The sequence below is a fragment of the Python bivittatus genome, unplaced genomic scaffold, assembly GCF_059951505.1.
Source record: "Python bivittatus isolate LINGU-HERP-01145 unplaced genomic scaffold, Pbiv_v1 ctg000480_np1212, whole genome shotgun sequence".
Taxonomy (NCBI): Eukaryota; Metazoa; Chordata; class Lepidosauria; order Squamata; family Pythonidae; genus Python; species Python bivittatus.
In genome coordinates this window covers 28,599,888-28,625,636 of record NW_028277075.1, presented here as the reverse complement: position 1 = coordinate 28,625,636, position 25,749 = coordinate 28,599,888, and the positions used below count along the sequence as shown (strand labels likewise).

Below are 25,749 nucleotides of genomic sequence, written 5' to 3'. Positions count from 1 at the left end.
AAGGGGCCAATCTCAACTCTGGGGGCATGATATTCCAAAGGGTGGGGGCTACAGCAGAGAAGGCCTGCTATTTTACAGCTGAGGCTTACATGTAGGATATGGAATTATGAAGTCTGTTCTGTTAGGTGAAAAGCATAAAAGACAATAAAATTGAATAACTGTTCAGAACTATGGCTTCTGTCTTAGGATAGTGATCTCTCTCTCTCTCTCTCTCTTCGTAATATTTGTTTGCTACTAATACAAAAGCAAGAAGATTTATTATAAATAGATCTTCAGGGAAGGAAATAATAAATGGATAGGCTTGGATTAACATGTTTTAATACTGTACTGAGTATAGGTTGGTTAGTCACACTCAAATCACAATTGACTCTTTATGGATTGCACATTTTGCCATGTGTGTATGGTCTATATACCAAATAGTGTTGTGGTCATTCTATTCTTTACTTTCAAAGTACTGTTTACTCCAAGCATTCCGGCTTTGGGCCAGTGTAACAATTACACAACAGCAATATTTATTTAAAATCTGGGAAAAGGGAATATTTTAGGATGTGACTTCTGACTCTGTACAAGAGTGATTAATTTCAAAATTATCAACTGAATGTAATATTTAATTCAAATATTAGGCATCAGCCTTTGCAGGTCTATATTATGGCATACAGTACATTTGGACTGATGAATGTAGGTTACCTACAACCTGGGGCCAAAGCTTGGCTATAGAACTCTTTCACTCTATCAGATAGTGTGAATTTTGTTTGTTTTTGTAGAGAAATCCTGTAATTTACTAATTGAGTTACAAAATGGATAAGGCTACCTATTGAGCATAAAGTTTGTCTATTTTGACTGATATACAGTGGGGCAAAAAAGTATTTAGTCAGCCACCAATTGTGCAAGTTCTCCCACTTAAAAAGATGAGAGAGGCCTGTAATTTTCATCATAGGTATACCTCAACTATGACAGACAAAATGGGGGAAAAAATCCAGAAAATCACATTGTCTGATTTTTAAAGAATTGATTTGCAAATCATGGTGGAAAATAAGTATTTGGTCACCTACAAACAAGCAAGATGTCTGGCTCTCACAGACCTGTAACTACTTCTTTAAGAGGCTCCTCTGTCCTCCACTTGTTACCTGTAGTAATGGCACCTGTTTGACCTTGTTATCAGTATAAAAGACACAACCTCAAACAGTCACACTCCAAACTCCACTATGGCCAAGACCAAAGAGCTGTCAAAGGACACCAGAAACAAAATTGTAGACCTGCACCAGGCTGGGAAGACTGAATCTGCAATAGGCAAGCAGCTTGGTGTGAAGAAATCAACTGTGGGAGCAATAATTAGAAAATGGAAGACATACAAGACCACTGATAATCTCCCTCGATCTGGGGCTCCACGCAAGATCTCACCCCGTGGGGTCAAAATGATCACAAGAACGGTGAGCAAAAATCCCAGAACCAGATGGGGGGACCTAGTGAATGACCTGCAGAGGGCTGGGACCAAAGTAACAAAGGCTACCATCAGTAACACACTACGCCGCCAGGGACTCAAATCCTGCAGTGCCAGACGTGTCCCCCTGCTTAAGCCAGTACATGTCTGGGCCCATCTGAAGTTTGCTAGAGAGCATTTGGATGATCCAGAAGAGGATTGGGAGAATGTCATATGGTCAGATGAAACCAAAGTAGAACGTTTTGGTCTAAACTCAACTCGTTGTGTTTGGAGGAGAGAGAATGCTGAGTTGCATCCAAAGAACACCATACCTACTGTGAAGCATGGGGGTGGAAACATCATGCTTTGGGGCTGTTTTTCTGCAAAGGGACCAGGATGACTGATCCGTGTAAAGGAAAGAATGAATGGGGCCATGTATCGTGAGATTTTGAGTGAACACCTCCTTCCATCAGCAAGGGCACTGAAGATGAAACGTGGCTGGGTCTTGTGATCCCAAACACACCGCCTGGGCAACGAAGGAGTGGCTTCGTAAGAAGCATTTCAAGGTCCTGGAGTGGCTTAGCCAGTCTCCAGATCTCAACCCCATGGAAAACCTTTGGAGGGAGTTGAAAGTCCGTGTTGCCCAGCAACAGCCCCCAAACATCACTGCTCTAGAGGAGATCTGCATGGAGGAATGGGCCAAAATACCAGCAACAGTGTGTGAAAACCTTGTGAAGACTTACAGAAAATGTTTGACCTCTGTCATTGCCAACAAAGGATATATAACAAAGTATTGAGATGAACTTTTGATATTGACCAAATACTTATTTTCCACCATGATTTGCAAATAAATTCTTTAAAAATCAGACAATGTGATTTTCTGGATTTTTTTCCCCATTTTGTCTCTCATAGTTGAGGTATACCTATGATGAAAATTGCAGGCCTCTCTCATCCTTTTAAGTGGGAGAACTTGCACAATTGGTGGCTGACTAAATACTTTTTTGTCCCACTGTAGTTCTTTCCCCTTTTGGGAGGAAATTAATACGTATTCCAGGAATTGTTTCACCATTGCTTTTATACTTGCACCTAGCATTATAGATTCTGTATTGAGCAGGATATTACATTAGAGAAACAAAGTCCCTTTAGATGCTGATCATATACAACTTGATCTTTTCTGTTTCAAAATAGCAGTTTTTATGTTCGAAGTCTCTGAAATGAGATTAATAGTGCCAACCCTTATGCAGTTGTATTATACAGTTTATATTGCTTCCAATAGGGAAGCAAATGTTCATCCAGAATCAAAAGGACCTGTATAAAGATGTATTGAGACAGAAATGTTAAATTAATTTCTGATTTGGCTGTCTTAGATGCCATGTGTAGGCTCAGCCATTCTGTGCTCATTCCTCCCTTTTTGCTGCTGTTGTGGTTCATGTAGCACAAAATAAGTCAGCAACAAAGGAGATAAGAACCAAATCAGCAACCTGGAGAATTTACAACAGAAATATCTAAAAAATTATATCCAGGCTTTAGGATGTGATTTTCTTTCACCACTGCATCAACAGTTTTGCTTGTCTGCCTCTTCCAAATATAGTACTTTGAAAAACTTTTTTTAGCCTTAAAAAGGTACAATTTTGCACGTGTACGTAAAGACATATTGTAAACCCCCAGCAAAGAAGAAAACAGATTGCCACATTAGAATTGTGTTTGGGTCTGGATAAATTTTTCAGATACTCCTGCCGTAATGATGGAAGCTTTGTTATGAATTCTATACATATAGTGGCAGTTTAGATCTTGCCTTTTTACTCAACATGTGAATACTATCCTAAACTGCCTTTTTGGGGGAACATAAACTTAATTTTGTTCAGAAATGGTGGCCCTTCTTGCCCAATTAAGCTGAAAATCTGCTGTCAGTTTCATGTAAGTTCTTGACTTGATATAACTGTGTACTGTATCACAGATGCGTAGGGAAAATTGAGCTTGCTTTACATTCTGATGCAGACAGGAAGGGAGTTGGCAAGGAATGAGAGGAAATCATAGTCTAAATCTTAGAATAAAATGCTAAAGAGGTTAACAAAGAGGATATGTATCAATGTAACTTATTTTGTAGCTTGACATGTAATATAGGTTGACATGCAATGAAAAAATAGCCATTGCTGGGTCAGGTGGAGGGTCAGTCTAAATCAATATTTTGTTTCCAACAAATGCCTAGCCAGCTGCTTCTGGGTACCCATAGGCATAACACAATGGCAATAGTGTAACTAATGTTTATTCAGATGTATAATAATTTAGGGAAGTTTTGCTAAGGAGCAGAGAGCCTCTGTTTATAAAGAATGATAGATTCAACTATCAATGGCTGTCTGAAATTCTAGACAGGGATGTTTACAGGGAGTCCTCATTTAGTGATGACAATTGGGACCAGCGACTGGGTGGTTAAGCAAAGCGGTCACTAAGTGAAACTGTGATTGTGCTTATGATCTTACTTCAGCTTTTCTTTGCTTTACAGACCTGTGAAGGTTGTAAATGCAAGGATTGGTCAGTGAAGTTCCTTTTTCACCACTGTCATAACTGCAAATGGTTGCTAAACAAGGCAGTCACTAAATGAGGACTACCTGTATTGAAAATGGTTGCCTATTACCTTGTGTACAGTAGTGAATTTCCATAAGCTAGTTGTGTGTTCTGTGAAATATAATTTTCTTTTGGCTCTCTTGGAACAACTGTGCCTTGATTTCATAGGATAAAGATAGGGTCAGTCCAGCTTATACAGTTTGGAATTGCTGTGATGTGCAGTCCTCACCTTAAAAGTCCAGGCAGTATGTTTGGCATGAATTGCCTTTCACCAACTGTGGGTGGCACATCATCTGCATCTTCTTGCTAGATAAGAGATAATCTTGCTGCAGGTATTAATTCCCAACAGAGGGTAGATTGGTGCAGTACATTATATCTGAGGCTATATTTGAAGACTCCTTGGAAACCTCTTCACACAATAAGACACTTAGATTATTAACAGGAACTAATTTCTCTTATGGATCTTTAAATGGCCAATTGTTTTGGTGTATTTTTCGAAGTGCTGATCTTGACTTTTAAAGCTTTATAGAGCATATATGCCCATAAATCATCTTTTTTTCCATATTAAACTATCAGATCGGTGGACACTTGGAATGGTCCATGCCAGAATGTTTTACACAACATTCATTTATTGCTAATATATGTCTTTCCTATACTCATTGAACTTTTTTTTTTAATTTTATGATCCAAATTTTTTTTAAAAAAATTCTGTAGTTTTTGATTGGGTACTTTGGATTTTACTCTCCTAATTAATGTGCTCTTATCTACAAATGTAACTTCATAAAAGCTCATCTTTCACTCACAGAATACTATAATATTCCTCTCTTTTGGAAATTACACATTTCTTCTAGTTAGCAACCTGTAAGAAAAATTATCATTTTTTTCTTGATGAAGGACTTGCTCTACTTAAATTTAGGAAACTTTTGACAATTTAGATATTCAACTTGAGGGATTCTCTTGAGGACCAATTGACATTAGTGGCTCAGAGCATCATCTACTGTCTTCAGGTAGTTCATCAGCTACATAGTTTCCTGGCTAGAGATAGCCTGATTAGTGTTCCATGTTCGGTTTGGATTAGAATAAAGCATTTCATGAGGGATATGCCTTTGAAAATAGTTCAGAAGCTGCAAATTCTGTGGCTGCAAGTGTTGTGGTTGCTTGTTTCAGTTTTGAAGGACCTTGTTTCCTAATTATTCCACTTCACATTTTTAATCCTTCCTTTTAAAGCTTAACTGATTTGTAGTCTAAACATCTGAAGGACTATATCCTGTTGCTGTATATTCATCTGGCCATCACTTGAGATAATGGAAGAATTCTCTGTTCATTATGTGGGAAAGAATCATTTAACATGTGGAACCACAGGGCATTTTCAGTGTTGGTGTCCCAAAGTTGTTATATCCTCCTACAGCAGTAGTTACAAACTTTGGCTTCTTTTCAGTAACAGTTAAACTATATTTGCACAAGCATTAAAAAAAAATAAAAATGGATTTTAAGAGGCTTAAAATTAAATCTGGCTGATGTAGTTTTATGTTTTGATTTTAGGTGGCTTTATTGGATTGAATTTTTAATTTTGGTGGCTTTATGCATTGTCTGGAAATCCCACTGAGATGCAAGCACAGTATATTAATTTCTAAACCAAACTGTGATTATTTTGGATTACCCTTATCTGCCTAATTGTTGATATTCTTAGATAGATGAAGCAGAACATCCCTTTTTAGAGTTAATGCTGGTTCCTTCTCAGTAAAATTGATTATTTTACATGTGTTAATCAGGCTGTGATGATGTTGTACCTGGATTCTTGGAGTAGAATTAGTCTGAAAGTCTGCAAGTTCCTATTAGTTCCTAGGAGCACTTCTTTAAAGAAGGATTTCAGTATTCTTGAAGGTAGAATGATTTAAATTATTTTTTTAAAATACAAGCTCAATTTCACTTTTGAATTCGATGTATACTGTCTCACTATTGATTTGTGAACTTGTAATTAGTCAACTAACTCTCAGAATTTTCTTTTGGCATTACTGTTTGACATAGGAGGAACTGTGCCTTATCCATAAACATTGGGTTGTGGTCCATATTTTCATCTTCTAATTTTCTCTTCCTGTTATTTTGACTCTGCAGTTCTCTTTCTTAAGCTTTCTTTAGGTAAGGATTCAACAAACTTCCTAGTAGTTTTCTTGCTCATACACTGATTACATGCTTGGAAAAAATCATGTTAGTTGCCCCTCAATTTTTTTCTTCTGCTTGATCAGTCTTTTACACTTGTTCTTCCAATATCTGTGTTTTTCCTTATTTGAGAGTGGCTTCTACTTAAAGACTTCTTGATGTTTATCTTACTTTGAAATTGCTACTTAAACATGGTAACATTCTCTCAAATTTATTTCTGTTGGCCATGGATCTGTGTGTTTGTGTGTTGGGAGGGGGGAATTTGTTGTAAATGGACTTTTTTTTCCCCAAAGAGTATTTCCTCCAAAAATAATCACAATAGGTTGCCATTAGTCTAGCTGAATATTTTTGTTGCCTCCTTTTCCTATTGTCAAGTTTTAAGTCTATCAAAAAACTCTCCTTTTAGCCGCCCTGTAATGGAATCATCAGGCCATTTTTTCTTTGATTTATGTTGAATTTCACAGTGTTCTTAATCACTGTTCATTAGTAATTCATAACAGATTTCTCACCAGAGGATACATGAAGACTTACCTTCCCTTTTGTCAAGTTAATGGCTCCCCCATCCTCAGTACATAGTCAGTAAGCATTTTTTAAAGACTTGTCATGAAGAATACATCTGAAAGGTTCTTGCCCTGAGTTGGCTTAAATAAATATTCCTGATTTTAGGGCACTTGTTAATAATAATAATAATATTAATAATAATAATAATAATAATAATAATATAATTTCAGGGAGAATTTTCAGCTTGGTTTCTGCACCATCAGTTATGTTTATGAACATTCTAAGATGTGTTCATTAATAAAACTGAAGAGTTGCTGCATTAAGTAAGTAGATCTCTGGGGATGTTGAGGCAATTGGGTACTGAGGTGTTTTTTCATTACCATGGTGCTTCAGGGTGAGCATGTAAGCTTGAGCCAGTTTGACAAGGTGCAAATTCTTCAAGAAGAAATTACAAGGTGTCACTCTTCCAGAAAAAGTGTTATGATGCAGTGAATTCTAGAGTTCAGTACATTTAATGATTAGTATGACCAAGAGGTTAAATGATTAATTGCAAATTTTAAAATACTAGTTTTTAATCAAAGCTATCCTCTGTGAAACAGAATGATGGCCTTCATTTAAATTCTAGAAACAATTCAGTATAATAATGTATACTTAATAGAATGATCAGAATTACTCTTTTTCTTCAAAGTTCTGATTCCCACAGCATGTATGGAAGTAATATAAATAGAAACATCAATAAGGTTTTCCTTACTGGTTTTTAAAGCAAAGATATTGATGCTCCATTTTTTCCACTTGTCCATTTATTTGCCCATTAGCAAATACTGCAGCATATTAAGTTTGCAACTGAAAAAATATTTTATCTAAATTGTTATGTGACAATGTAACATGTAAAAGGTAAAAAAGCCATGCTTTATATGTTAGAGGTCAAGAATGATGAAGAAAAAGCTAACAAATCAAGAACAGTAATTGCTGTTTAAGTAGAACAGTGTTGGAGATTATATATGATATAAAACATACTGCTTGTAAAACACAATAATTTCTCAAAATAGTTCTTTAAATAACCTTTTCATTATTAATTGGCACTAAATGAAGATTGCAAATACAGATAATTCAAAAGTTCACTGATATCTAATGCATACTTCTTTGCCAAGTAGGTCCTATTTTTAAAATAAGAGCTTAAAGTACTCAGTGATTTAATTTACCACAGTTTCTACTCTTCAAAGCTAATACAGGTTGGAACCAGCCAGGCTATTAACAGCCATTACTAAAAACAAGCTTGTCTGAATCTTGAGATTGGCTGACAGGATGAAAATTAAGTACCATTCTATTGGCCAAAGAAAGGGAGAAGGCCAAAATTCTAAATATGTGCTCAAGGTTTGTTCAGAGAGTTCATGAGTATTTCATAACCTGTGCTTTTATGTGCACATAAATATCTTTATCCTCTATTTGCCTTTAAGGCAGATAGAAACTCTTTTCTGATTGACTACATGGAATCCTTCTCTTAGGTAGACTCATGACAAGATATTTGCCCATTCACACACATAACACATTCATTCACACAGTAATAGCTGCAGGTAAAAATGTGTTTTTTTCACTCAAGAATGGGTGGGGGTCCAGAGAGTGAAGATACAGTCCTTTGGGCAGGACAGTTGTGGCATATCCAGCTGTAGCAATTTTGGAAGCAGTACAGATGGCAGCAATGGGGAAGAAAATTGGATGTGGAAATGCCATGGATAATCGAGACAAGCTGCAATAAAGATTTTTCTGGTCTTGATTTCATGGTCTACAAGTTATAACATGCTCTGGGGTCCCAGAAAACAAACAGATTCCCTAAGAATTGGTGTGACATGGCTCCATCTAGATCAGTGGTGTCAAACTCAAATAGAAACAGGGGCCACTAAACCATACATAAGGATCCCTGCAGGCCACATACTGACTTAGAAAACCATACATGTTTATGTATGTTTATTAATGCATCAAAATATTAAAATCAGATAGGAACTAGATATAACTAATAAAAAAGAGGTATTATGAATTGGACAATTTCTTTTCAGTATTTATATATGCTTAATACATATGTGCATATAAATCAGATAGTTATAGATAAAAAACATACAATTTTACGTTTTAATATCAAATAGATTCAAAATTATTATAAAACATATCACTACAAAAGATTCAAAATTAATTTAATATTCTTTACTAGAAACTTGCCATCTTTTGCCAGAAATGATTTTATCAAAATCATTATACAAAAAGCATTTAGATCACCTGCCTGCCTGCCTGCCTTCCTTTTCCCATTCTTTCCTCCTTCTCTAGATTTATTCTGAACTTATTTAAAATTTTTAATTATTATTAATTTTAAAGTTGAACTTTTTATAAAGTTAACAGTCATGGACCTTGGGCAGCCCGAAACTCAAACATATATTAATTAAACTTTTTTTTGGAGGGAGGAGAGAAATTAATTCAATCTGTTTTAGAGGGAGGCGCTCCTTCATGTGCTAGAGGCTCTGGGATCCAGAGCAGGATAGCTACCAGTGCAAGGCTGCCTGCCTGCTGTCCAGAGAAGAGCCATAAGCTTGCTGCCTCAGCTTAATTGCAGCAGCAAGGTTGCTTGGTGCTGCTGCAGTGCAGACTGAGAGGAAACTCCTAGCACAAGGTGTAATGGTATGTGGGAATGACCTTGGGAGACAGGGAGAAGAGCCGCATCCAAGGCAACAGTCAGATAAGAGGCAGCTTAGTCTGCAGAAGGAATGTGGGTGTGGCCAACATCTCAGAAGGGGCCTTGCCTACTTTCTTGGACTGTGAAGGTGATGAGGGAGCACTGACTTTCAGACTTGGAAGATTCTGTTAATGTAACATTACAATAAAGTAGAGCTAGTACTTCTGGGTGTGCTTCTTGTCTGGATTACCTCACAAGGCTGACACAATGTGATTCTGTTCAGTCTGCACCATGGCAGCGCCAAGCAGTCCTCATTGCTGTGGTTAAGCCAACGTGGTGAACTTATGCAGGACTTCTCATGAGTCTGGAATTTTATGATGGTTGATGACTAAATTTATTAGTATTTAGTTTTAAAATATATCTATGTTTTATTGTATTTTTATTAGAATAAAAATTAAATTTATCCCAATTGCATTTTAATCTGGTTCAGTCCACACTTGGGAGTGTTGTGGGCCACATGCAGCCCATTGACCATGTGCTTGACATATCTGATCTAGATGAAATAGTCATAGAATTAACTGTTGAATTCTGCATGACTGGAAGTTTTTGAATACAAATCATCTGATCCTGATGCTTAAAATACTGAACCTGCAGATACAAACAGAAGATTTGTATAATGGACTGGGTACCCTCTGTTTTTGATCAAAGTCTTAAAATTCTTTGACGGTTCCCAATTTTTTTGCTATTTGGAGCCTTAGTGAATTGTAGTTCAAAATACATAGGGTTACCAGGTAGCCTACCCTGCACATTATCATAGCCCTTAACGTCAACTCACAAAAGCAGTGCAGCAAGATAAAGTATTAAATGTTATCAAAAAACATCCAAGAGATTAAAGAGAATCAACTGACCTATACTTCCCATTTGACTAACCAATAGAATAAACTCTGCCCTTAACTAACATAGGTTATCCAAGGCAGTTTCAGTTCCAAAAGTTGATTATTTAGATCAGTCCTGACTAACTTTTAGAGGGAAAAGGGCCACATTGATAAATTAAAAATAATTGTGGGGTGCAAACGAATAGCTGGCATGCTGATTAGCTGTTTATTGGCTAGTGGCATGGTGGCAGCGATGGAGATGGAGATTTGGGGCGATATTGTAGGCACTGGGCAGCGTGTCCTTCATGGCAGCAGTCGATCCTTCCTGATTGCAGCAAAGTTTGGTGGGGATGGGTTTATTGAGTTTTTAAAAAATGCCAGCAGGTCATACAAGGCTGCTTGGCGGGCCACAGGAAACTGCTTGGTGGGCCGCGTGTTCTACAGGCCTGGTTTAGATAATTGCTTTTATCCATGCCAAATTCTCAAACATCTTCCCCCAAAATGAGATATTTGCAGGTGTGGTCTGTGGAAATCCCCCAAGCAGGACAGCATTTTCTTCATGGTTCCTAACATTTGATATCTAGAGATAACTTATACTGGAAGTAATATACAATGATTGTGACTAGTTCTAACTGGTGGTCTTATTCTTGGTGAATTTGTCTGGTTATCTTTTAAAACTATTCAAGTTGGTGACTGTTGCTTTATCTGTTAGTCTGGGTTTAGACATAGGTAACTATCCTAAATGTTCTGTAGTCATGACAAACACAAGGCTGCTTTTTAACCTCCTTATTCTCCTTTGGTGCTCCAACAGTTCAGCTGCTTCCCTGACTGATTTCTGCCTCAGATGTATTAAAATACTTTTTATTTTAGTGTTAAAATTATTAGCAAATATGTACCTCAAAATCCTTTTGCTGTATTTTTGCTGTATTATTAGATAATAATAGTTCTGCATAAAGCACGCTTTCCCTTTTTTCATTTAGGCTTCACGAATATGTTCATGTAGAAGCCATATAGACTGGGTATGGTGGATGTTGAACATCAGGTTGGGAGATGTCTACTGTAATAATTGCCTTGTTACTACTTAATAACTATGCTGCCAGTGTTTTGGACTTTGCAGTTCCTTTACTTCCTTGCTGCATATCCTTTAGTTGAACTGTGGTTTTCAGTATCTCAAAGCATTTTGAAAAGCTTTTACTTTCTTGACTTTCCCTTTCAATTTTTAAATGAATCTCTCATTTTTGAGAAATGTCCTGCTTGACGTCAGTCATGAATATGTTAGCCTTTCTTAATAGTGTTCTATTTAAATATAAATAATATTTGATGGCATTGTGCTCTGTTTCTATTCAGTAATAATAACTATTGTGTTCGTTTAGTATTAGGACCCAGGGTCACCTCGTTTCTGGTCAGTTCCATAACCAGCATGACACAGATGCTTAGATGATCACTACATTTTATCTATTTGGTTATCACCTCATTTCATCTCTGTGACTGGACAGCTGCATTTGTCAAGCCTGTATAAGGGTAACTGAAGTGACATATTAGTACCGCCCTTTTTCCTTTCATTTTCCATCTCAGTATCATTTTGAAGAAGAGTTCTTATTGATTAATGCTTACTTCCAAATAAAACATAAACTCAGAACTTAGGCACAGGTTGAAAAGTCATTTTTTTTCACCTATAATGTGTATTTATATTGTTACTGTATTATTAAATATTGCTTAAATATGTTGTACATGATAAGTGAATAATCATAATTAGATCCAAAGTGTGTATAACTAAATGTTTGAAAATTTTCCTAGTTCCCTCCTTAGTATCCAATTCTTTTATCTTTTTCAAAAGGCCCTTCCTTCTTCCATGGTGATAGTAGCAATCTACTGCCCAGTGATAGCAGCTCTCTTCATTGTTCTGAAAATGATAAACTACCGTCTTCACAGAGCACTTGATGAAGGTGAGATTGTGGAGAGAAATGCCAATCAGCACGTGGACAGGAGTGCAAAAACAGAGCAGAATAACTCTTCCGCTAAGAGAAGGGACAGTAATGGACCCAGGTAAGAAATCTTCAGTGTGACTGTTTTTGATGCACATTTAAGTGTTTATTCTGAGATGATATTAAAAGCTGAAACTAATTAATGATTTATTCCTTCTTGTAGGCAACAAGACTTGTTCTGTCATATTATGGCCTACCTGCCACTGTACTCAGAGCTGCAGTTTACCTATCTACTGGCTTTATTTGGAAGCCACTATTTACAAAAGTTGACCAGGTTCAGCCTAAACAGAGATTCAGACTTTCTCTTGGAACAAATTTGTACTAAAAGTTTTGTGGACAAGTCTACTCAAATATTTCATCCTCGTTTTCACTTCCTGCCTGTGCCACATTATACCCCCAACAACTTTTCTTATTCCCCTGTTTCAAGAAGATAGACAAGTTGGGGGAGGGGGGAAACTGACACCTTTATTTATACTGTGTCTCTTTTCATTATTCAGTGCTTATAGCAGTTGTTCCTTGCTTTTAGTCAGCCTCCAGAGCACAGAGCATGGTTACTCATGCTTTGGTCATCTCCCATAAGGACTTACGCAATACACTCTGTACAGGGCTGCCCCTGAAGAGCAGTGGGAAACTACAATTGTTCAAAAATGCGGGAGTGCAGGCAATTTTGGGCATTCCTTATTTCACACATTACATCTTTGCTCTGCAGCCTGCACCAGCTTCTAGTAAACAAAGTGTTGGTTGTTACCTAAAAAGCCGTTCAGGGCATGAGGCCAGGATATTTGAAGGACCAGAATCAACAGTTGTTTCTACCTGCACTATTAAATCTGCTTGCAGGGACATACTTTGTGTCCTGTCAATTAAAAAATGTCATTGGGGGGGCAGGAGGTGTACCTTTACAATTGTAGTGCCTGTTCTTTGAAACACCTTGCCACCTGAAATTAGACTGGCCTGTACCCTGCTGGCCTTTCAGAAAGCACTTAAAACCTGGCTGTTTGCTCAGGTGTGGGCATTGGTAGTTAGTGAGACTTGGTTTCCTTCCTTCCTTCCTTCCTTCCTTCCTTCCTTCCTTCCTTCCTTCCTTCCTTCCTTCCTTCCTTCCTTCCTTCCTTCCTTCCTTCCTTCCTTCCTTCCTTCTTCATTTATATTGTTGAATTTTATATTTTGTTTGCCACTTAGAATCACTTTGGCAAGAGGTGTGGCTATATAAATTAAAATAAATAAATAAATTCCAATTTATAGTAACTGAAAATAGAGTAGAATAAAAGAATTATAAAAGATTTGTATGGCCCTCCTTGCATTTCAATGAGTGCTTAAAACTTGGCTCTGTTGAAAGTGGTAGAAAATAATGCACAGAATTGTTCCTGATTATTGAGCTGAAATCATTATGTGTTAATGTGGGTTGCATTATGCTTAAATTTGTGGGCTCCTTATGAATATATTCATTCTGGAGCCATTATATAGGCCAGAGTGTAGAGTAGCACTTGGAAACCCAAGATTTTCAAATAGGTCCCTTCATTTTTCAGCACAAATGAGCAGGTACATATAGCCTTTTGCCACAAAAAGTGCCTGTAGTGAGTGTATGGGAAACTTTGTTTTTTCATTCCTCCCAGTCCCAGCAACTGATTTCCTGCTGAGAATACAGAGGAAAATAGTAATCTTGAGAACATTAATGCCTATTCAGAGGCTGCTTTAAAATACCCATGAGATTTTGATTGGTGGGGTTCAAAGACATGACAGTTAAGTGGGTACATAACTGGCTCAAAAATCATACTCATCAAGGATTCATCATCAACAGGAGAAAAGTATCAAACAGGGAGCCATATGGTTCAGTGCTCTGCTCTTCTGTATTCATTAGTGCAGATGATACAAAAATGTGTGGGATAGCTAATAGCCAACAGCAATCTTGATAGGTTAGAGAAATGAACTGAAAGTAATAGAATAAAATTGAATACAGAAAACAGCAAAGCTGTACTTTTGAAAAACAAAAATCAAATGCAGCAATATAGCATGGAGGATATCTGGCTTGACAATAATACAGTACCTGAGAAAAAGATTTTGGAATAGTAGTTGAGTGCAACTGAATATGAGTCAGCAGGATGATGTGGTTGCAAAAAGGAAGATAGAAATTTAAGCTGAATCAACAGAAGTATAGTTTCCAAGTCACAGACAAAATTCTTCATTTTGTTCTGTTTTGGTTAGGCCCCATTTTAAATACTGTGCCCACTTCTGGGCACCACACTTTAAGAAGGATTTATTCAAACTAGAATAGGTTCAGAGAAAGAGAATGAGAATAATTAGGGTACTAGAAATCAAAACCTATAAAGAGAATTTGAAGTAGCTGGGTATATTTCCCTGAGAAGAGAAGACTGAGGGGAAATATGAGAACTCTCCTCAAATACCTGAAAGGGTACCCCACAAAAGAACTTAAGACCTGTTCTTCAAGATAACATTACAACACAGAATAATGGATTTAAAATAGAGGAAGACAGATTTCAACTCAGTATTAGCAAAACAAAAACAAAAACCAATCACCAAGAGCAGTTGAACAGAAAATTGTCTAGAAAGTGATGTGTCCCCTTCACTGGGTGTTGCTGGATGTTGTCAAGTACAGCCATCTGTTAGGAGTGCTTTAATTTGGATTTGTACATGGAGCAAGGGGTTAGATTCAGGAGCTTAAATTGCTGCTTCAAACACTTATGATTCTATTATTTATTTTTAGTAATGTATCACAAGAGTTTATCATTTGTCCATCCCAACAACAAGTATGTGGATGAGAATGTTTCTTTAGGCTTTTGTTAGGTCATGGAAGCAAAGGAACGCTTATTATCTCTGTTTGAAGTTTCAAAAGGTAATTGTAAGAACTAAAACTTCCATCTGTTTGAAATGTTGATTGATTGATTGATTATGTGCCATCAAGTCATTTTCGACTCCTAGCAACCAGATAGATAGATTTTCTCCATGATGATCTGTCCCTAACCTGGTCTTTCACGTCTTCCAATGGTGCATTCATCGCTGCTATAACTGAGTCTATCCACCTTGCTGCTAGTTATCCTCTTCTCCTCTTTCCTTCCACCTTTCCCAGCATTAGAGCCTTCTCCAGGGAGCTGGGTCTTTGCATAAAGTTTTCAAAATAGGATTATTTGAGCCTGGTCATTTGTGCCTCAAATGAGAACTCTGGGTTGATTTGTTTATGATTCAGTGGTTTGTTTTCTTGTCTGTCCACAGTATTCTCAGGAGTCTTCTCCAACACCAAAATTCAAAAGGGTCAATACTCCTTTTATCTTGCTTTTTCAAAGTACAACTTTTGCTTCCATAGAGTGTCACAAGGAACACCATGGTTTGCATGATTCTGATCTTTGTAGTTACAGATATATCATAGCATTTGAATATTTTTTCCAAGGCTTTCATGGCTGCCCTACCAAGTGCTAGTCTGTGGCGTATTTCTTGGCTGCTTGTTCTTTTACTGTTGCTGGTTGATCCTAAAAGGCAGAAGCTATCTGCCACTTCAGTATCTTCATTGTTAATTCTAAGGCTGGTTGTCCTACCTGTTATCATTAGTTTGGTCTATCTTCTTTATATTTGATTTTAGTCCTATTTTTTCACTGTGCTCCTTGATTTTTATTACTAAAGCTTGTAGATCCTTTGCATTTTTGGCTTTCAGGGTAATGTCATCAGCATAGCACAGGTTATTGATGTTTTTTCCTCCAATTTTAAAACCATGCTCATCTTCTTTCAGTCCGGCTTCCCTTAAGATATATATTCAGCATATAGGTTGAATAAATAAGGGGAGAGTCACACTCCTTTGCCAAGCTGGAGCAGTTTGCTTCACCATGTTCTGCCATACTATGGGTTCCTGACCTGTATATAAGTTTCTCATGAGGACAATGAGATGTTTTGGGATTCTCATGTTTATGAGAACATTTCACAGCTTGACGTGATCAACACAATCAAAGGCCTTTCTATAATCAATGAAGCACATACCTTCTTTTTGGCATTCTTTGGCTTTCTCAATTATTCAGCATGCATCAGCAATAATGTCTTGGGTTTCTTGACCTTTTCTAAAGCCAGCTTGAACATCTGGCATCTCTTTTTCCATGTAGGGCTCTAATCTGTGTTGGATCATCCTAAGCATTATTTTGCTAGTATATGAAATTAAGGATATGGTATGATAGTTTGCACACTCTGTTAACTCTCCTTTTTGGGGGGCATTGGAATGTAGATTGACGTCTTTCAATCTGTTGGCCACTGTATCATTCTCCAGCTTGGTTAGACCCTTTACTGATTCTTCTTCTGTTGCTTGCCATATTTCAGTGGGTATCCTATCAGTTCCTGTGGCCTTTCAACTTGGTAATGACTGGAGTGCTGATCTAACTTCATTTTCTAGTTCTAGAGGTTCTTGCAAGTAGGGAATATCTTCTAAGGTATCTTGGATGTTTAATTCTCTACTGTACAGTGTTTCAATATACTTAGTTTGATCTCTTTTAAATCATTTACTATATGTCCATTGGTGTCCTTTAGTATACCTATTCAGACCCTTATGAGTTCAGAGATCTTTTGCCTTCTTGAGGGCATAATTACTTTTTCTGTTCTGACATCCTGGGTACTTTTTTATGAAGAATAATTTAGGTGTAAAAAAGCTTATACTTATTTGGATATAGAAGAAATTGAACAACTCTTTTAATATTTTGCTAAATAAAGATTTTGGATTGCAATACAGGTAGTCCTTGACTTATGACCACAATTGGGACCGGAACTTCCATCACTAAGCAATGAGATCAGTAAGTGAGTCATGCCTGATTTTACGACCTTTTTTGCCACAGTCGTTAAGCAAATCACTGCGGCTGTTAAGCGAATCATGTGGTCATCAAGCGAATCTGGCTTTCCCATTGACTTTGCTTGTTGGAAGCCCCCTGGGAAGGTTGCAAATGGTGATCATGTGACCCTAGGATGCTGCAACCATCGTAAATATGTGCCAGTTGCCAAGCACCCAAATTTTGATCACATGACCACGGGGATGCTGCGATGGTTGTAAGTGCGAGGATGAGTCGTACGTCACTTTTTCATCACTGTCATAACTTTGAATGGTCATTAAACAAATGGTCGTAAGTCAAGGACTACCTGTATTGAATTTTGTGTGTTTTCAGGAGATGAACTGATTATTAGCAATACTAGCAATTGAAACTTCAAATATATCCTTTGGTGTAATTTGACATGGATAACCATTTAAATTTCTTCATCTTTTAGTGATCCAGGTGGAGGGATTGAGATGTCAGAGTTTATTCGAGAAGCCACTCCACCAGTAGGATGCAGTTCACGAAATTCTTTTGCTGGCCTAGATCTAAATAACCAGGTAAGAACTGTTTGGGGACATACACCATTTTTTTTTGTTAAGTTCAGCTGAAATATTATCCAGATAATAATACATTTTAAAGTTCATGGTCATTTTTAGTTTTATCTTCATTTGTTTTAGTTTACTGAGGACCCTTTTGCTTTCTTCCCTTTCTGTCAATTCCAGGAATTTAAGCTATTGTATACTGCAAGATCTTAAATTTGTTAATCCTTCAGAAATATTTCTCTGTTTTATTAGCATAATTTGTTAAAGTTATTGACAATGAAATAGTCATTTTTGTTGCTGTTCTTTGTAGTTGTTTAATCCTGAGCTGATTTGATTCTCTGAATCATTATGTGTGCATATATTTGGATGTCTATATGCATTCCTAATTGCAGTTATTTATGCATTAATTGTTGTGAGTGCTATTAATAATGCACATTATTTAAAATTCCAGAGTACATTTTATGAGGCCCGGTTAGGAGCATAAATAGCAATGTGGTTTAAGAGAAAAAAGCAATTATATGATTAATTCTTTGTGTTTACAAAAGAACCTTTTAAAAAAACTTTAAAAGTACCATTCCCTTACTATCGTAAAGGGGATTTCAGGTATTTACTCCAGATATGCCAACTTTGCCTAGGCAGGTAAATTCACTTGTGCAACTCATTTGGTTATCTCTTTCATTTTAGATTGGATCAGGTTTATCTCGTCGTGGAACTGCAGCCACCATTAAAGGTAACCTTCTAATTTTCATCTTTGAATAATCTCAGCAGGTCCTATTAGTATTAAAAAGCTTTTCCATTATATTGTTGATGTGTGGAAAATAAAGCACAATATAAGAAACAGAAAAATTCTTATTGATCCTTGAGGCCTGACAAAAAATACAGAGTAACTTTACTGAAAATTATAGAATATTTTTTTTCACCCTAAAATTGATATTTTAGGAATTTTTTCCCTTTGCTTCCCTATTGCACTTGCATCCTTCTTCCAGGATGAAACCTATTATTCTAGAGTGTCTTCCAAAGGATTTCCAAGTAGAAAAATTGTTTGAACTTTACACACCTCTAGTTATTTTATATGTAATGATATTTATCAACTATATTCATACCTTTGGCAATATAACCAGTAATTAAAGATGGCATTATTTCATCTTAAGCTCTGTAATAATTCTTGTTTCCTAATATAACTGGTATTATGGTTATGTCATCAGGCCTGGGGGTCTTTGTGAACTGGAGGCATTCTTAGATGGCTCCACTATGTTTAATATTCTCTCTCTCTGTGGGGTTTGTATATTTTAAAATTTAAATTTTTTTTGATGATGTTGTATTTTAATAATCACTTTTTATCTTTTATAATGATTGTTTTTACCTATTTTATATTTTATTTAATTGTTGTACACCACCCAGAGTGGCTTTGTGTGAGATGGGTGGCTATATAAATGTGATATATTAAGCAAACAAACAAACAAATATTTCTGAACTATCAACCCAGTCTCTATAACGTTTCTTCAGATCACATCTTCCATGTTCATCAAGTTGGAGTGAGTCAGGTTATAGCAATGCTTCCATACAGGTTTCCCCTCCTTGCAATATTATTTGATGCACTCATTCTGTTCCAATCTTTGGTTAAAGTTACCTTGATGTTTCATTTGAAAATATACCTGTTTTATTTATTTATACAAGGATATTTATAAAGTTTTATATACCACCTACTTTGTGAGCCTAGGTAGTTTAATAATAGAAATAAAGCACAGCTAATGCCACAAAATGAACTAACTTCCATCATCAGCATCCAGAAAGTAATAAAGTCTTAAGCACTTTCTGAAAACTGAGTAGTTAGGGGCATTTCCTAACTTAGGAGGCAATGTAGAGAATTTCAGGGCATGGGGTGGCCACCAAGAACACATATAGTTGATTTCCCATCTTCATCATTTCATATGGGTAAGGACCTTCAACTTAGTTTCCTTTAAAGAATACATAAGGTGAGCCACATCTTCTTGGGGATATAATGTTGGATGAACTTGCTTTGTTGATATAAAGAATTTAATTGAAACATGTCCCAAGTCCCTGCTGATTGCTCTCTGTACTCAATGTGCGTGATTTTGTATGGAAGGATGGATTCAGGAATGGCAGACCAGATCAGTATCATTGCATACAGTGCATTTAGTGGTAATATTCAGTGCTCTTTCATTCTTTTGTGAAGGGTAAGACTTATTTTAGTTTTAGGATGTACCGACCATTTGGGATTTCATTTGCAATGTATATCCTCACCATACCATATATGAGAGTTGTCATGCTATCCTCTTATAGGGATTATCTGGGGCTATTCACTGGAAACAGTAAGGTAAGCCCTGAATATGATGAGGTCTCACAGACTGCAACTGGCCTCCATGTTGTAAATTCTGCAGCTTCTTGAATAGTGGATATAACACTACCAAACTCTCTCTTAGTCTTCCATGATATGTCTTTTCTCTGATCAGTTTTGTTGTTATGCAGGCATATTAGCCAGCAATGTAATATAATTTTATGTGATGGAGGTACCCTATTATCCTTTGGTTCTCTTAGTTGTGCTGCTGTGACAGTGTAGTCTTACATCAGTACAACAGGAGTTAGCAACAGTGTCCCTGCTGATGTGATGCACTAACAGACTAGAGTGTACAATTCATATCATTACAATTATATGCAGAAAATTAAAAACACTTCTTAAAATCTGTTTTCTTCTTAGGCTTACAGGGTGGTGTTTTCTGAACTAATACCTTATTTCTATCACTTAGGTGATACAGACACTGCAAAGACTTCTGATGATATCAGTCTGAGTCTTGGTCAGAGTTCTAGTCTTTGTAAAGAAGGGAGTGAAGAGCAAGGTATATATGTCTCGTTCAACTTGTTATGTGTTATATTTATGAATATGTTTTTAGTAAAAATGAATAACTCTCTTAAATTTTCATTTGCAAGGTAATAGCCATTTAACTGCAGTCTGCCAGTATTAACTGACCATTTTGTCTGTTATATAAGCAAGCCTAAAGTTACAGTGACTACATCTGAAGTCTTTTGCTATTCTAAAGTCTGTAAAAATTTTCTGGCAAACCTTAGAAGGTGTTAGATGTGTCATATAGTGTTTTTTTCTGTGGATTCATATGCTAGGGATATGAATCTTAATGAAAATAGCTTGCAAAGAGTTAGAATTAAGCACTATCTTTTTAAAAAAAAGGCGTATCTGCAACAAACTTGATGAAGTGATTTTCACACATATCCATATGGTATATTTCGCATGCTTCCAGATCTGCAGTCAAGTGAGCTAATACGCTTAGCATGATATTCATGCAGTATTAATGATTTTTTTTTTTTTTGGCTACCTAGGCTTCATCAAAAAGTTAACTCATTGTGATTATCAAGGCTGATTTCTTACAATGTTTTTTATTCACAAATTGAGATGTATGTATAGAGTAAGGTAGATGACCTTGTCAGAAATATGCAAGAACTGTTACCTAGGCAAGGGGGGCCAAAACATTTTTTAAGCCCTGGGATGCAAGATAATATTTAGAAGTAACTCAGGCAGATACCTCCCTGATTCCCAGGAGTATAAGAAGGAAGGGGGAAGCATAGCACAATCAGACTTGCCTGATTCTCTTTTTATAGCCAGTCTCAATAAAGGTAGTTCTAGTCTTTCTGTGGAGTTGATTTCCTGGTCTGGTCTACCTAGCAGGGCTGAAAATGTGTCTCTTTTTCCAAAACATTTCCATAATATTTGTTTTAGAAATTTACCTTACCTAAGAAAGACATTCCTATACGTGCCTATGAATCTGTTTAATTTATCTTCAGACTCAGAGGTCTTCTGCTTGCTTCAGAAAGTATCAAGTTACATGATACGCCATTTCAGTGGTACAGGTACTCCCCAGTTTAAAAACGAGTTCCATTCCCCAGGTCTCTCCTTAAGTCAAATGTGTAGGTAAGCTGTAACAGTATTATTGTATAATACTGTATTAGTAGTATTATGTAATACACTCGAATCACTGTGTATTTAATTTGAATCATTGTGTATTTAACTCGAATTTGCTACAGTAGGCTCCATTCTTAACTATGGGTCGCCATAAACTGGGTGCTCTTAACCGGGGGACTACCTTTATATGACACACAAATAAAATGGATAACACATAGAAGTGAAAATTCCTAATTCACTTTTTTACCTGGCATTAGTCTGGTTAACATCTAATTTCACAAACTGTTCTTGTTTCTATCATGTCCTTTACCACTGCCTTTTGTTCTTTAACCATGCCACCTATCTCTTTTTCAGAATCTCATTAACTCATTCTGTGATTTTCTCAGTCTTCTTCCTACTGTTCCAGTTTGCTTTTCCTTCATGCATTCATTTTGAATTCAGTTCTCATTTACACTCTACATGACCAAACCATTTTGACATATTATTTCCATAACAGTCATTCACTTTCACATTCAGCTCATATTCATTCAGTCCTTGTTCATTCTTGATCCTATCTCTTCTTGATGTAACACACACATTTAAGTAACCCATTCTCCACTGTTTTCAACGTACAATTATGTTTCTCTTATGATACCCTTTCTTACTTCTGTGTTAGAAGGCAGACAACTTTATACTGTTAAATGCAGACATATTCATTTCTTTCAACAAACATTCCTCAGGATAGACCAGATACTACTTTCAACCAATATTTGCACATCTTAAATTTTCTCCATCCATTTTTCTGTCTTTAGTAAACATTCTAACAACAAATTCATCTATTTGTTCTAGTTTTTGGCACTTCTATATAACTTGCATTTTTCACTCTATTTTTTTTATCAAAAACTACTGTCATGGTTTTTGATACATTAATTTTCAGATCTTGATGCCTTATATGCAATATTACATTTGCTGCAAACTGTTTGGGCTCTCAGCCAAAACTGGCATCAATCACATCCCCAACAAATGGTCATCACTACAGTCCTTATACATTTATCCATAAACTCATTAAGTAGCCAAGGAGAGATCAGATATCCTTATATCATTCCTTGCTCAGTGTTAAACCATTTCCTGAGCACTTCATTTTTTTCTTTTACATGCTGTACTTTCATAATATTCTACCCTTAACACATTCAGCAACCAACCTGCAACTCCATATACATGCAGCATGTTCCATAATTCAAGTCCATTCACCTTATCATATGCTTTTTTGAAAAAAATATGCATGCAGTAAGTCTTCTCACATTCCACAACAACCTGCTAAGGAGCAAATATTTTATCTGTGCAATCCTAGCCCAGCATAAAAACACATTGCACTTTTCAAATTTTGCTTGTTGTCACCTTTTACCTCTTTCAGTCAAAATTTTCCAAATACTTTCCCAGGCACATTTAACAAACTAATACCCATGTAATTTTTGCAATCAATTTTGCTATCTTTCCTGTTGTATACAGAAACAGTAATAGCATTTTTCTAATTGTCAGGCACAGAAGCAGTCTTCACACAAATGTTAAACAAATTGCACAAGAACTCCATAAGCAAACAACAGTTTTTCCAGTTACACTGTCTATGCTTGCAGCCTTACCATTTTTCAATATTCTTATAGCATTATGACTTCCTTTTTCATCATTTTTTCTTGGACACTAATATTTATAATATTCCTTTTAATTCCACTCTTTAACGTATCTGTATCATTCCCATAAAAAACTCTAAAATCCTCTTTCCAGCATTCCGTCACTTAGTTTCATCCCCAGTGATTTCATCACTTTTTAAAAATTAAATTCATTTGGCAAGCTCCTTGTTTAGCTTTTTTCACCCACTTTGAAAATAAAATTTCCATCAGTATTGCTTTGTTTTCTCTCCCTCTTTTAATCTTAACTGTTCCTTATCCTCTTTGATTAAATTCATTGCAACTATCTTTTTTTCTTCAATAACTTGCAATATTTTTCTTCATTTTTTGCAGCAGTCATTCTCTTATCTGCATTTTTCTCATTCACAGCCTCTTTCACTTCATTGTTCTATCAAACATCATTTTTCATACTTCCTATAGTATAACTCTACACACTACTATGACGCTCTGAAACATATTTTTTTATTCTGTTCCAAGCAGTTTCTGCATCCTCTTTCCTTACATCCATTTGTATTTATTATTTTGGGGGATTAATATTGTCCTATACTTTTTCATACAGGACTCATATTTTTCTTCCTGTGGTCCTACTTTTATCCTTCTTTTTTCACTTCTTTCACATCCACTTTTTCCCCAAGAGGGATGTAGTGTCATCAAATAGTAGACCCACCAATAGTAGTGTGTTTCTTATTCAGAAGCTTTCATTGCCCCATATCCTTCATTAATTCTTTCACTCTTTCATCAGAAACTCTGAAATCAATCATACTTTTTTGTTCATTTTGTTGTATGTACTTACTAAACAGTGTATTCAAAATAATTAAAACCTTTTCTAAGCAGAGTATCTAAGGAGATACTCTACTAAGCAGTTACCATTCTAATTCATTCTTGGGTCTCCAGATGACCCAGTCACATTTTCTCAATTCTCTGTTTTTGTCCTGACTCATATATTCATGCCGCTTAACAAAATAGTTACTTTCCCACAGATCACAATTTAGAATGTTGCACATTTTCCCCCAGACTACTATCTGGTTCTTCCATTGTCATTATTTTATCAAGTGAAACATGCAGCTGTCACCAGTCCATGGAATCCTACTTTCATGCATACCTACAGTACCCTCGGTGACACCAATTCATATTCTGACATACATTTTAGAACTTCCATTGATAGTTAAGCTTACACTTTCACTTCCCTGCATGTGTTCACAAACTCTGCTCCATAAGATTAGATCATCTTTATTCAGGTCTGTTACCTCCTTCCCTTTTTTCTTAGTTTCAGAGGCACATAAACTTATTTATGTTTCTTTCTTTTTTAAAAAAAAAATCATTTAATTAATGCTCTATGCCATTTATTCCTCTTACATTACACAATCTTCCATATGGTATGATCATCACCAAATGGGCCTCCATAGCCCATCAGTCGAGGCTTTTATATAACAGTTTTTTAGCAAGCTAGTAAGTACTAAAGCTGACTACATCTTTAATAAGGTGTAGCTGAGGTTACTAGCTTTATTCATACTGTACCCTGTGTAGTATTCCCTGCTAATAGTGAGGACAGGAAAGGACTATTTTGGCACAAATGCAATCAAAACCCAATTTTCTCCCAAGCGTGCTCATTGTATTCCATGCATGTTAGTAATTTTTATTGTACAAATGTCCATAGCACTCTATTTCAGGTGTTCTTCTTTATGCCCCTTTCATGCTTCAAGTTTGATGTCACTGTATTTATATGTTGCATTTATCAATACCACATGATGACTATACTGGATAGCTGTAGAGACAGAAGATAATTGTGCAACTACTTACTTCATACAGAACTTACAAGTTACCTGTTAGGATTGCAAGAAAAGAATACTCATAAAAACACTTGCCATCCAAATGCTCGACATGTTGGGTTGGATCTAGACACTTCCTTCTCTAAATGGAAAGCAGCCTTCTATTCACAGAAGAATCTTGGACTCAGGTTGGATTTCTGTTGAAAGAAATAGAGAGAGGAGATTTTACTAATACTTTATGTACCTCCTGTCCCTGGAAAGTTGTTCCAGAAGGTCAGAGTGTACACTGGAGATGTTGCTAGGAATTTGGGGAGAAGGAGGAAATTATGATTTTTCTCCTTTCTCCCCCCCCCCCATTCCATAGGCCAATTCTGTGAGTGAAACTTTGTTAGTGGCAAGATTGGGTTGCATTTGATATTTTATTCTTTGACACATCTATATATATTTCAAAAATATTAAAAGTATATTGACTTGGTACCTTCCATTGAAATGGCATATGGTGCAACTCTCTTCTTTAAATCTTTTTTGGCATTACTTTTTAAAATGCTTATTCCACCTAATTTTAGTGCTTGTATTAATTCCATATAATAGTTGGTTGTCATTGTTTAGGGTTTTGGTAGACTGTAATGGTCTCACACATAGCCTTGCTGAATGGTGAATAATTAAGAAAGCGATAGACATAAAGACTGTGAATTTTAGTCATATTTATTAGAGCAGATTCTGTATGCAAATTAGCTGAAAAAGGAATCTAGAATAAAAGATATTGTATAGCAGCTTCTTAGTGTGAGTACTATGTGAATATACTATTTCTGCTAATAGCCTGTGGAAATTTATTCATTTGAAGGAAGCTACTATAGGCATTTGTCTTGCATTTAT

The 25,749-nt window shown here is 36.2% G+C and overlaps 1 protein-coding gene across 8 annotated transcripts in view; it reads left to right on the top strand.

Moving 5' to 3' along the window:
- The window catches only part of PCNX1 (pecanex 1), a 113,289-nt gene that overhangs the window by 4,064 nt on the left and 83,476 nt on the right, over positions 1–25,749 (top strand). For all 8 annotated transcript variants that reach the window (XM_088145579.1, XM_088145572.1, XM_088145578.1 and 5 more), the window contains exons 2-5: positions 12,021–12,229; positions 17,416–17,521; positions 18,191–18,236; positions 20,275–20,364. In XM_088145579.1, coding sequence (XP_088001705.1) covers positions 12,021–12,229; positions 17,416–17,521; positions 18,191–18,236; positions 20,275–20,364 — 451 coding nt within the window. The remainder of the gene's footprint in view (positions 1–12,020; positions 12,230–17,415; positions 17,522–18,190; positions 18,237–20,274; positions 20,365–25,749) is intronic.